This window comes from Halichoerus grypus, chromosome 8, assembly GCF_964656455.1.
Source record: "Halichoerus grypus chromosome 8, mHalGry1.hap1.1, whole genome shotgun sequence".
Lineage (NCBI taxonomy): Eukaryota > Metazoa > Chordata > Mammalia > Carnivora > Phocidae > Halichoerus > Halichoerus grypus.
This window is the reverse complement of record NC_135719.1, coordinates 49739584-49752635: the sequence shown is the minus strand read 5'-3', so window position 1 is coordinate 49752635 and position 13052 is coordinate 49739584. Positions and strand designations below refer to the sequence as shown.

The following is a 13052-nucleotide window of genomic DNA, read 5'->3' as shown; positions in this document are numbered from 1 at the left end:
AGATGACAGTAAGTGCTGTAGGAAAAAAAAGGAGGAGTTGAAAGTACAACTTTTGTGAGGAGATTCTTGCTCTGATTTTAAATAGAATGATTAGGGAAGACTTACTGCAAAGTTGACATTTAAACATTTAAACAGAGTTCTGAAGAAAGAGAGAAGCCATGTGGATATCTGGGTGGTGGCAGGGGTGGGAGCATTCCAGGAAGAGAGAATAGGCAAGTGCAAAGACCCAAGGGCAGGAACAACCTGGAAGCCAATGTGGCTGGAATGGAGTGAAAGTGGGGGTGAAAGTAGTAGGAAAAGGTGTCAGAGAGGAAATAGGGGGCCAGACTGTCCAGGAACCTGAAGGTCATGCTGAGGACTTAGGCTTTTATTCTGAATGAGATGAAAAGCCACTAGAGAGTTTTAAGTAGAGGAGTGACATGATCTGATATATATTTTTAAAATAGTTCTGGCTGCCCTGTTAAAAATAGAAAAGAGAGAGGTTAAGGGCAGAAACAGAGAGAACAATTAGGAGATTATTGTGGTAATCCAGGGAAACATGATGGCTTGGACCAGGGAAGTAGCTGTGGAGGTCTGAGGAAGTGGTGAGATGTTGGATATCCTTTCAAGGTGGAGTTAACAGGATTTCTCAGTGGGTTGGTTGTGGGCGTTTTGGCCTGAACAACTGGAAGGTTGGAATAGCTAGTAGCCTGGCTATCCATTCATTCATTATTCATTTTAAAGGGGGGGAATGGATAAGAGAGGAGCAGGTTTGGAAATGAATTCAGGACCTCTATTTTTTAAAATTTTATTTGTATTGTGATAAAATATACATAACATAAAACTTACCATTTTAACCATTTTTAAGTGTACAATTCAGTGGCATTAAATACATTAACAATGTTGTGCAACCATTGCCATTATCCATCTCCAGAACTTTTTCATCATTTCAAACAGAAATTCTGTACCCATTAAATAATAACTCCTTCTTCCTCTTCCCCACCAGCCTCTAGTAACCTCTGTTTTCTGTCTCTGTGAATTTGCTTATCCTAAGTACCTCATATAGGTACTCATCATGTAATATCTGTCCTTTTGTGTATGGTTTATTTCACTAAGTGTAATTTTTCAAGATTCATCCATGTTGTAGCATGTATCAGAATTTCTGGAATATTTTTAATATTCCACTGTGTGTATGGGCCATATTTTGTTCATTTGTCTATTGATGAACATTTGGATTGGGGAAACTATTGGGTGCTATGAACATTGGTAAACAAATATTTGAGTTCCTGCTTTCAGTTTCTTTCAGGGATATACCCATGAGTGGAATTGCTGGACATTATGGTAATTTTGTAACTCTTTGAAATTACAAAAACCAAACTGTTTTCCACAGCAGCTGTACCATTTTACATCCACACCAGCAATGCATGAGGGTTCTAATTTCTTCACATCCTTACCAACACTTGTTATTTTCCATGTTTTTTGGTTTGGTTTGGTTTGGTTTTATTATGGTCATCCCATAAGCATGAACTCTAGTGCCTCATTGTGGTTTAGATTTGCATTTCCAGGACCTCATTTTTTCCCCAGTTTTATTGAGATATAATTGGCATGTAACATTGTATTAGTTCAAGATGTACAACAGAATGATTTGATATATGTATATGTTGCAAAATTATTACCTCAATAAATTTAGATAATAGCCATCACCTCTCACAGTTAAAAATTCAGGACTTTTTTTTTTTTTTTAAAGATTTTATTTATTTATTAGGGAGAGAGAGAGAAAGCACAAGCAGAGGGAATGGCAGGCAGAGGGAGAAGCAGGCTCCTTGCTGAGCAGGGAGCCCATGTGGGACTCAATCCCAGGACCCTGGGATCATGACCTGAGCCGAAGGCAGATGCTTAACCGACTGAGCCACCCAGGCGTCCCAGGACCTTATTTTTTAACTCTGAGACTGAAGAAAATCACTAAAGTTGTAAATGTAGAGAGAGAAGAGGTCTGAGGCCTAACCCCTGAAGCACTCCCAACATTTAAAGGATGGGGTGATGAACAGTCAGTAAATAGCAAAACCAAGAAGAGAATGATATCCTGGAAGCCAAGTGAGGAATGTGTTCAAGACGGAGGGAGAGAAGAATTCTGTCAGGTTCTACAAATAGGTCAATTAAGTTGAGAACTGAGCATTGACCATTTGATTTAGCAACATGAAAGTGAACAATGACCTTTAGTTCACCAAGAATAGTTTTGGTGAAGTGATGGGAGTGAATGCCTATTTATAATGAATTTAAGAAAAAAATAGAGGAATTTGAAGCAGGGAGCATACATAATCTTTTAGTGAATTTTGTTGTAAAGAGAATCAGAAATGGGGCAGTTGCTTGAGGAGAATGTGGGATTTGGAGAGATTTTGTTTTATGGCAGACATTACAGAAAGTATGTTTAATGGGATTGATTCAGTAGAGAGGGAACATTTATTGAGGCAGAAAAAGAGGAGAGAATGATTGAAATGGCTTGCAGTTCTGGAAAAGCAGAGCTGTGAGGTCCTGGCAGCACTGTCCTCTGCCTCAACATTCTAAGACACAGAGCGGGGAGAGTAGGAAAACTGAAGAGGTGTGGATTGTGACTGTTGCTGTTGTGGCCTATGTAGAATTTGGTTGAAAGATCTCAATGGCAGCCTCTGGTTTTATTCGTGCCAAAACACCTCAGCCCCAACAGCTGGAACCTACTTTTCTTTGAGTTCTAAAGATCCAGGGGATAAGGAAAGAAGAGCATTTTTCTTCTCATCTTTAGTCTTTTTTTCTCTGCTGTGAACATTTTGACCCTGCCTCTGAATATAATTGTGTCTGATACTTGATATTAAGCTATGTTTTATCAAAGTACATGCCACACCTGTCCCACACAGAAAGCCTGCCACACCTATCTCACACAGAAAGCCGTGGTATGTGGGCAGGACCAAAAGATGCTAAAAATCCCTTGTTTTCTCCACAGCATTACTTACCACCTAGGACACAGTGGTCAGGTAGTCAGTAAAGAAGTTTTAACTATTTATGTTTCCACTAGTTACAAAGAAATTTTAATTTTCTTATTTTACTGAAACCTCCATTTCTACTTTCAAGCCTTAGATCTTTAGAGGACATATCTTAGCAGGTGAATAAGAATGGAAAATAAGTTTATACCTATGATGGTATTTACTAGGAGAAAGGCTCCTTTGGTAATACCGTAGCCTGTGAGTCATATTTGTCAAACATGCTAAATGCAAGACATAAAAGATAGGAAATAATGAAACAGCAAATCAGTTGGGCATTGCTAGAGAGCACTTTCTGCCAACCCTCCATTGTGCCTTAAATTGTGATTATGTGGCCAGCCTAGTCTTACTCTAGGTTCTGTGTCTGTCTTTGCAGAAGGAATACAAGTCCTAAGTATTCACACAGATTTGTGATGAGAGATCCAAAGGAAGCTTCTAAATAATTTTCAGAATTGCTCTACCAGTTACCTTTTCACCCTAAGTAAGTCTGGAATGCATCCAGCAAAACAGCTTTTGCATGTTCATACCTTTCAGAATGAATCATCTTCCTTCCTTTTAGTGAAAGAAGGGCTCTGTTGACTATTTCTGGCAGAATTTCCACAAATGTTCTATTTTTCTTAAACCTTCCAGTGTTTCACTCAAGTTAACCTGGGGTGCCCAGTGTTCCCAAAGGAGACCTCTGAATCTCCCAACTCTCAGTCATTTATGTTAAAAGAACAGTCTGTCCTAATTCTTCTGGGAAAATATCAGGTATCCTTTTTTAAAGAAGTTGTTCCCATTCATTATAGGAAGTCAGAAATGGCAGGCAATAGACTGCATAAGAGTACCGTGCTAAGGCCTGGGGAAAGGGAAGGTTTGTTTTTGCTTGTTGAGCATAATCCTCTTTACCTGACTGAAATGAAGAGTGCTATCATCAGAATGTTGAGGTGAAATCTGGGACATCCTTTGATCTCCCTGAAATTCAAAATCTGTCCCAACTAGTCTGAACTTGTTATTTTTATATTTCGCAGTATCCAGACATGAGTCAAGAATCTGATTCTCCATTTGTTTTCATCTGTACAAATCCCCAGGAAATGATTGTGAAGTTTCCTATTAAAGGAAATCCAAAAATCTGTAAGTCACAAGCTTTGATGGTCTAATTTTCTTTTCTTTCTTTTCTTTCTTTTTGTCTTATGTATCACTTGTTTAAAACTTTAAAATCCAGGGGCGCCTGGGTGGCTCAGTCGTTAAGCATCTGCCTTCGGCTCAGGTCATGATCCCAGGGTCCTGGGATCGAGCCCCACATCGGGCTCCCTGCTCAGTGGGAAGCCTGCTTCTCCCTCTCCCACTCCCCCTGCTTGTGTTCCTGCTCTCACTCTCTCTATCTCTGTCAAATAAATAAATAAATAAAAATCTTTAAAAAAAAAAACAACTTTAAAATCGGGGCGCCTGGGTGGCTCAGTTGTTAAGTGTCTGCCTTCGGCTCAGGTCATGATCCCAGGGTCCTGGGATCGAGCCCCGCATCGGTCTCCCTGCTTGGCGGGAAGCCTGCTTCTCCCTCTCCCACTCCCCCTGCTTGTGCTCCTGCTCTCACTATCTCTCTCTCTCTGTCAAATAAATAAACAAAATCTTAAAAAAAAAAAAATTAAAAAAAAAATAATAAAACTTTAAAATCTTCTCTTCTTACCCTGTTCTATGGCATCTCAAGCTTTGGAGGATTAATATAATTATATTTATTGATAACTTTGATGTTAACTATAGCATAGCCTTTCCAAAGTGTATGTTGATCCACAATTATTGGCATGCTAGTGAATCACTCTAAACTTCCATTTAAGGGGTGCCTGGGTGGCTCAGTTGGTTAAGCGACTGCCTTTGGCTCAGGTCATGATCCTGGAGTCCCTGGATCGAGTCCCGCATCAGGCTCCCTGCTCGGCAGGGAGTCTGCTTCTCCCTCTGACCCTCCGCCCTCTCGTGTGCTCTCTCTTTCATTCTCTCTCTCTCAAATAAATAAATAAAATCTTAAAAAAATAAATAAACTTCCATTTAAGACCCCATTACATTTAAAGATTTATTTATTCATTGAGAGAGAGAGAGAGATAGCATGCACGAGCAGGGGGAGGGGCACAGGGAGAGAGAAAGAAAGAATCCCATACAGACTCCCCTCTGAGCCCCGGGCCCCGGGACACGGGGCTCCATCTCATGACCCTGAGCTCATGACCTGAGTCGAAACCAAGAGTCGGATGCTTAACCACCTGAGCCACCCAGGTGCCCGCAGACCCCATTACATTTAAAATCCTTATTTGTCAGCCAACAGAGTATGCTTTGCTCCACTGCACTACTCATTAAAGGAAGTAGTAAGCCAACGCCAATGGCAATAATGACATTTATTCATTGTTCCTCAGTATTCAATCCAAGAATAAGACTTTAGTTTGTGTCTGTTTTTTAGTGTTTTGGAGGCTCCACTTCCCACTTTTCCTGTGGGTACTGGTTCCTAGAGCTCTGCCCTAGCCTTCTTGCTTTTCATTCTCTTTTTGAAACCTCTTGATTTATTTTTCTATAACTTTTGCTTTATGTATTTGTGATTATAGACCCTCTGCATATTCACTTCTTAATCACTTTTTGTTGACTTTATTTTTTTCAACTTCCAGCTCTTCTTCAACTCCCACCTTCTCTTCTTCTTTGTAGTCCTACCATAGCCTCTTCTGTTTCAAAGAAATCTCGGGAAACACATAGTGGTGTCCTCTCTGCCTAGCTTATTTTTCTTTTTTTTAAGATTTTATTTATTTATTTGAGAGAGAGAATGAGATAGAGAGAGAGAGCATGAGAGGGGGGAGGGTCAGAGGGAGAAGCAGACTCCCTGCTGAGTAGGGAGCCCGATGCGGGACTCGATCCCGGGACTCCAGGATCATGACCGGAGCTGAAGGCAGTTGCTTAACCAACTGAGCCACCCAGGCGCCCTCTGCCTAGCTTATTTTTAAAAACAACCTCAACAACCCTCCCATTCGCTCATGTCAGGTACTGTTTTGTGCCTCTGTGGCACTGCTTTCCCGCTGTGTGAACTGGATGATTTGGGGGCAAGCGTTGTCTTTAGCTTTGCACAACTCTACCTCACCCTGTACCTTAGGGACCAACTAGCCATTTGATAAACCTGTTCTATAAAGAAGTACTTTTCTTTCTTTCTTTTTTTTTTTTAAAGATTTTATTTTTTTATTTGACAGAGAGAGACACAGTGAGAGGGAACACAAGCAGGGGGAGTGGGAGAGGGAGAAGCAGGCTTCCCGCTGAGCAGGGAGCCCGATGCGGGGCTTGATCCCAGGACACTGGGATCACGACCTGAGCCGAAGGCAGACGCTTAACTGACTGAGCCACCCAGGTGCCCCTCTTTTTTTTTTTTTTTTTTAAAGACTTTATTTGAGAGAGAGAGCACGCACGAGTGGGGGCAAGGGCAGAGGGACAAGTGGGCTCTCTGTTCACCGACAACTCTGGGCTGGATCCCAGGACCCTAAGACCACGATCTGAGCTGAACTTAGATGCTTAACCAATTGAGCCACCCAGGCGCCCCTAGAGAAGTACTTTTCAAACTGTACTGTAAATAAAAATCACCTAGAGAGCTGTTAAAACACCGGTTTCTGGGCCCTCTCCCAAGTGATACTGATTCTGTTGCTCAGCTAACTATACACTTTGAATAATACTGTTTTTGATCACAAAATGCTTGGAGTGTGAATTTAGATTAATGTATATTCATCACAAAATTCAGGCAACCCTCATGATTTATGAGACATATGTTCCTGAGATTCCTGCATATCAGAAAATCTGAACATTTTGCCTTTGACTTACACGTATTATTTACTTCAGACTGTATACCAGCTGGTAGCTAAGTGGCCCTGGAAATTTTTTTCTTCCTCTCTACTATTTAGGATTTGTTTATTTATTTGTTATTTTTAAAAGATTTTCTTTTTAAGTAATGTCTACACCTTATGTGGGGCTCAAACTCATAACCCCGAGATCAAAAATTGCTTGGTCCACTGACTGAGTCAGCCAGGCGCCCCCTCCACTATTTAGGATTTTTATTTATTTATTTTTATTATTATTTTTTAAGATTTTATTTATTTATTTGTGAGAGAGGGAGGGAGAGAGCACAAGGAGGAGGAGGAGGTAGAGGGAGAAGCAGGCTCCCCACTGAGCAAGGAGCCCTATGTGGCGCTCGATCCCAGGACACCAAGATCATGACCTGAGCTGAAGGCAGATGTTTAACCAGGTGAGCCACCGGGTGTCCCTAGGATTTCTTTTTTTTTTTTTAAGATTTTATTTATTTATTTTATGAGAGAGAGAGAGAGAGAGCAAGCTGGGGGTGGGGCAGAGGGAGATGGAGAGATTATCAAGCAGACTTCTCGCTGAGCATGGAGACCAATGCAGGGCTCGATATTATGACCTGGCCAAAGCCAAGAGTCAGACACTTAACCCACTGAGTCACCCAGGTGCCCCTCCACTATTTAGGATTTAAATCTCTCTTTTCTTCTCTTTTTTGGTTGTGGCATTCTATCCCTCTCTGTTCCATTCTCACCTTACTCTAGGCACCCATAGCAGCACTGGTAGTAGGAGGCAAAGATTTTAGGTCTTCTCTCCCATATCTAGTGCTACTTGTTCTTGAGTCCCCATAACCTTTTCTTAGCTTCCTCCCCTATCTTGGTTCTTATCTGCTGCTTAAGCTCCTGTGAGAAAATGTTGTGTAAACCGAGTTTGGATATTTCTCTGAAATGTTTTACTCCAGTACTTTCTCTACCCAGAGATCTACCTTCAGTACATATATTGGCCTGTTTTTCTCAATTAGGTTTAATGAGGGGTGGGGGGTGGGGGGAGTGATGCTCTTAGGAGAGAACTTTAGTAAACTCCTGTCTTTTCCCCATTGTTTCTGTTCTTAAAAGGTTTAAAAAGCCAAAACGGGCTGTATGCTTCTTTCAGGGACAGCAGGACTAGAGAGAAATTGTGAGACTGTAGCTTCTTCCATGGTAGGCCAGACAAGGTGAAACACTGGTCAGAAATAATAGCGAAATTTAAAGAATGGGTTGACCCTGTGTATCTCAGGAATTTTTTTTTTTTTTAAGTAGGCTCCATGCCCAACATGGGGCCTTTGTGAACTCATGACCCTGAGATCAAGAGTCACATGCTCTACAGACTGAGCCAGCCAGGCTCCCCAGAAAAAAAAATTTCTGTTTTACCTGAGGATTTAGTTTGGTGTGAAGTTTCTATTCCCTATAGCGCTTTATTCCTTCATCCTTCATTCCTCTTTATCATCTCTAAAAATCTTACACTTGGGTATTATATGCAGCTGATGAATCACTAAATTCTACCCCTGAAACTAGCAATACAATGTATGTTAACTAAATTGAATTTAAGTAAAAAATTGAAAATAAAAAGTAAAAATCTTACACTCTGCTAGAACTTTCTTCCCATAGGCTGAAGGAGCTACCTTCAGTAGCTTACAGCTGGAAAAAGTCTTTACTCCCACTGCCACAGGGGAAAATACATACTTGGCTCTTAATTTGAAATGCTTCACATTTTCTTCTAGGTACATCACTATACTAAGTGGTTAAGGTCCATAGTATTAATAATATACTCTCCTTCAATTACAGCCCTATGACTTAAATGTTTTTATTCTTGTTTTTCTTTTGTGGGATGGCTTAGGAATCTTCTATAGATTAGTTCTATGAGATATATTCCAAGTTCCAAACTCTGACTTGCAAATAAGCTTTTAGAAATTTACCTGTTGTACCATGTGTATATATATGTATATATCTATATGCTTTAAATTAAGGTTTTAAATATATATTTTTTAAATTTTTTGAGTATAGTTGACACACCGTTACATTAGTTTCAGGTGTCTCAACATGGTGATTCAACATCCCTATACGTTATGCTGTGCCCACCATAAGCGTAGCTACCACCTGTCACCATACAATACGATTGCAATATCATTAACTGTATTTTTCTATGCTGTACCTTTTATTCCCATTCCTTATTCAATCCATACCTGGAAGTAAAGGCATATATTTTGGTTTATGCTTTTGGACATAAACTTGAGCTTGCTTGACCTAGGGATAATTACATTTCTTGAAATTGAAATAATTCAAAAAAGAGCAATATGCAATATGATCACTTGGCTGTGTGCTCAAATTAGGAAATGCAAAAAAGTATAGTAGAATATCTAGGTTAAATGCTCAAAGAGATAAAGGAAATCTTTTTACTTTAAATTAACTACATGCTCTATAAACTCATGCAAATACTGCCTTATATGTTATGCAAAGCATGTGAAAATCCCTATGAGAGTTATATCGATTGATGACAAATACTTTTTCCCCTTTTAACATCTTGTCCGTCTGCTGCACATGCATTTGATTTTCTTTTAGGTACCATGATTGAGGATGTGTTAACACTGAAATGCTGTAGCTACTAAATGTAAAAATATTGGGGAAATACCAAAACTAAACATCACCAGTCTGTGTTTAAGAGAGTGTACTGTATGTTACTGTAGTTAACTGTCCATATCCCAAGTCTTGAAAGACAAGGCTGAACTAGAACTCGGAGTTCAGAGTTTCTGCAGTCTGAGGGCAACCGTGATGACTGCTTCTTCATGCAGGAAGCCCCAGTCCCTTGCCTTCATGGCCTGTAGCTGGCCCAAGAATTGCCACTATTGGCAGTCATTGTGGTAGATGTTAGGGATGCATGCAGAGAAGTCCTTACTTATAAGGAGTTCACAGACTGCTGGCACAGATTGCTGGTTTTCTTAGGCAGTCTAGGGGAATGAAAGAATTTCTGCATCCCTGGGAATGCTCTGGAAGTCCCTTCTTCCTCTATCTATATCTCTTTCCTCCTTTTAGTTTTCCATTTTATGACATCACCTCCGAAACCAGGGATTAGTTTGCCTACCCATTGAGTGCTTTGCTGCTATGGGTTGATCTTTCCTGAGCTGGTCTCACTTGAGGACTTTCACAATCAGACTGGAGTTTTCTGAAGATTATACTTGGAATGTTCTTATACAGTGAAGCTTTGAGAGTGTCAAGAAGATAATGTCTCTCTTTTTTTTTTTTTTAAAGATTTTATTTATTTATCTGACAGAGAGAGACACAGCAAGAGAGGGAACACAAGCAGGGTGAATGGGAGAGGGAGAAGCAGGCTTCCCGTGGAGCAAGGAGCCCGATGTGGGGCTCGATCCCAGGACCCCGGGATCATGACCTGAGCCGACCCAGGACCCCGGGATCATGACCTGAGCCGAAGGCAGACGCCTAACAACTGAGGCACCCAGGCGCCCCCATGTAGTTAAAAGACTTGTCTAGAGTTGTAAACTGAGACCATAAGTAAGAAACACAACTCCCAAGCCTCACCATCAATATGACTACCCTTACTTTTTCAGAGAACTTTGAGTTTATGAGGCACTTTAACATACAATATTTCAGTTAGTTATTGGATTAAATGACTTAGTGTATATAAAAAAACTTAACACAGTGCTTGGTATTGAGAAAGCACTTAATGTTGGCTGTAATTCTCTCAACTTCGTTAGTAGGAATTTTTTCCTCCTTTCGTTTTTCAGCTGAGTAAATAGGTTTATAGAAGTTGTGTTTTGCTCACATCTTTCTGTCTCTAATTTTCCTGTTCTTTTCACTTTACCAGATTGCCTCAGAAACAAATTATTCCAATCATGTTTCATTTTTAGGGCATAATATCAGAGCTGGAAGGAGCCTTCTGTACTACATAGTCCAGTGTCCTCTTAGAATTGAAAAAGCTGAGGATGAGAGTGACTAGGTGACTTCCTCACATACAGCTAGGTAGTCTCAGAACTACAGCTAGGACCTCAGTCTTCTAACTTACACAATACAGAAAACTAGAAGTCTAGAGTCCTAGGTAGAATTCTGAATTCCACCCTAGCTTGCCCTAAAAAGTTGAATGAGATGTAGTACTTCTTTATACCTCTGGGTACTACCACCTTTACAATGGATACTCTTATGTTTATCTGATATCTGCTAATTTTGGTTACTTAGTCTTTATAATTCAAAGGTTTTGAAATTTGTAATGTCTACTTTCTTTAATTGATTTGATGAAAACATTTATTGGGCACCTACCATTTGGCGCCCACTATGGTAGTGTTAGAGATACAAAGGCAAATGTGCCTTGTAATAGGGCTTTTTGCCAGATTGCTGGCACGTGTTCGGATTTCCAGCTGGGCAGCCTGGAGGATGAAAGACACCTAAATCCCTGGGAATACTCTGTGCTCTAGAGCCCAAATTAAAATCAACAGCATTGTGACTATTGTCGACAGCATTCTGGGCATTGCTTAGTGATAGTTTCTGAGGAAGGATGGTTTCTGAGAAGTAATGTTATTCCAGAGACAGGTATACCTCTAGAGAGATGAAGGGGGAAAAGAAAACAATTTAAGAAAACAGGGAAACTTGTGAGGTTGATGTTATTTTTCTCACAATCTTTTGCAGTAGTCAAGACACATATTCTTATTTTAGTCAGAGAAATGAGAATATTGAAGTCTAGAGAGACTAAATGACTTGCCCCAGGTTTTTCATGACAACATATAGGGGGGCAGTTGTGGGTGTGGGCTGTAGTACACCTGGCTGTCCTTGAAGGGGGGGCTCCTTGTTTATTTGTTAGTCTTTATTTTTTTGTGTGCTGAGCCTGAACTGACCTGTTTCTGTTTCAGTTCAGTGTCAACATCACTGTTGACTTAACTGAGACTTTTTGTGGGGGAAAGCAATGTGCAAGACAGACAAGAACTTTGTTAGGATTGTTTTCATGAGATGGATAGTTCTTAAGGCTGCTACCACTGAACCAAACTCTGTCCTGGTAGATTTGAGGAGTCCAGAGGTCAGGGACCACATCAGTGAAGTACCTCTCATTAGGGTCACCTGGGACAGGAAGGTTGCTTGTTTTCTAACTTTAACACTTAGAGGAGTCATACAGCCTATGACCTTTGCCCTTCTTAGCTGGTGATAGGGGCCCTTTGTCAGTAAAGCATTCATGTGGATTCTACTCCACTGCTGCAGGTCACTCCCCCTATTAAGTCTGAGGCAGAAAAGGGGTGAACTGAACTGCTTTTCTCACTGTGAGGGAGGTTCATGCATTATGCTCAGCCAGTTAACAGGTCAGAGGAATGAGTTTCCCACTGTGTGAAATGCCTTCCTTTATTATAATGTGAGTATTCTTTAAAAACTTGCCTTAGCATCAGACATCCTGAAAAACCGTGGTGTTTCTTCTGTAGTAGCTACAAAATTAGAAATATTAACTATTTAGATTCTTTAAGCGAATACTCATTGTGTGTGTGTGTGCGCGCACACACCCCCACATGCACGTGACCACGTTTGTGTGTCCTTAAACAGTGTTCCCACTGCTTCCTCATTCTTACAGAATGAAACTCTGAAGTTTGAAAGTATCTGAGTCCTGAAGCAAGATAATTGAATGTGACAGGAACACAGTAACCAGAGGACCTGGGAGGCCATGAAAGATTTGCATTGCAAATATAAAAAATAAATAATGAGGCTTCTTTTTCTCCCTTACAGGGAAACTGGATTCCAAGATCCATCAAGGAGCAAAGAAGGGGTTAATGAAGCAGAATAAAGCTGTCTGACCCAGGAGAAAAGGAACTATACAGCATAGTGGAGTTTTGTGTACTAAAATTGCTATCCACTGGTCCTTTGGAATGGAAGCATTCGAAATCTAAAGGCTTGGCATCAGGCTTGAATCTCTCAGAATTTAAACTCTTACCTAAATCTGTATATTTTTCTTAAAGAGTGGGATTCTTACTTTCTGTAGTAGGTCAAAATCTTTGAATACATTATTTATAAAATGCTATTTTAAAAATTCTAGGTCTTTGACATTTCTCTCAGAATGGTATCAGAAGAGAAAGGAACAAGTTGGAAATTACTTTCCTCTCTGAGGCTTGGATTTGAGGTTATGAAAATCTTAACATAGGTTAACAATTTTTTTGAGAGACCACTTGAATTTTAAAGTTTCTTTTCAAAGTAATAGCCTGGTTGGAGTATTAGGATGTTTGAGGAATCCTGTGTTTAATACAAACCT

At 40.3% G+C, this 13052-nt stretch overlaps 1 protein-coding gene across 3 annotated transcripts in view; it reads left to right on the top strand.

Moving 5' to 3' along the window:
* TRIP4 (thyroid hormone receptor interactor 4) overlaps window positions 1-12833 on the top strand; it is a 65410-nt gene extending 52577 nt beyond the window's left edge. Inside the window, exons 12-13 of one of the 3 annotated variants that reach the window (XM_036101842.2) lie at window positions 4004-4106; window positions 12533-12833. In XM_036101842.2, coding sequence (XP_035957735.2) covers window positions 4004-4106; window positions 12533-12600 — 171 coding nt within the window. In that variant the 3' untranslated portion in view covers window positions 12601-12833. Of the gene's footprint in view, window positions 1-3369; window positions 3467-4003; window positions 4107-12532 lie in introns of those variants that run through there. The other 2 variants (XM_036101843.2, XM_078079212.1) reach the window with 2 other exon arrangements.
* The last annotated feature ends 219 nt before the right edge of the window (window positions 12834-13052 follow it).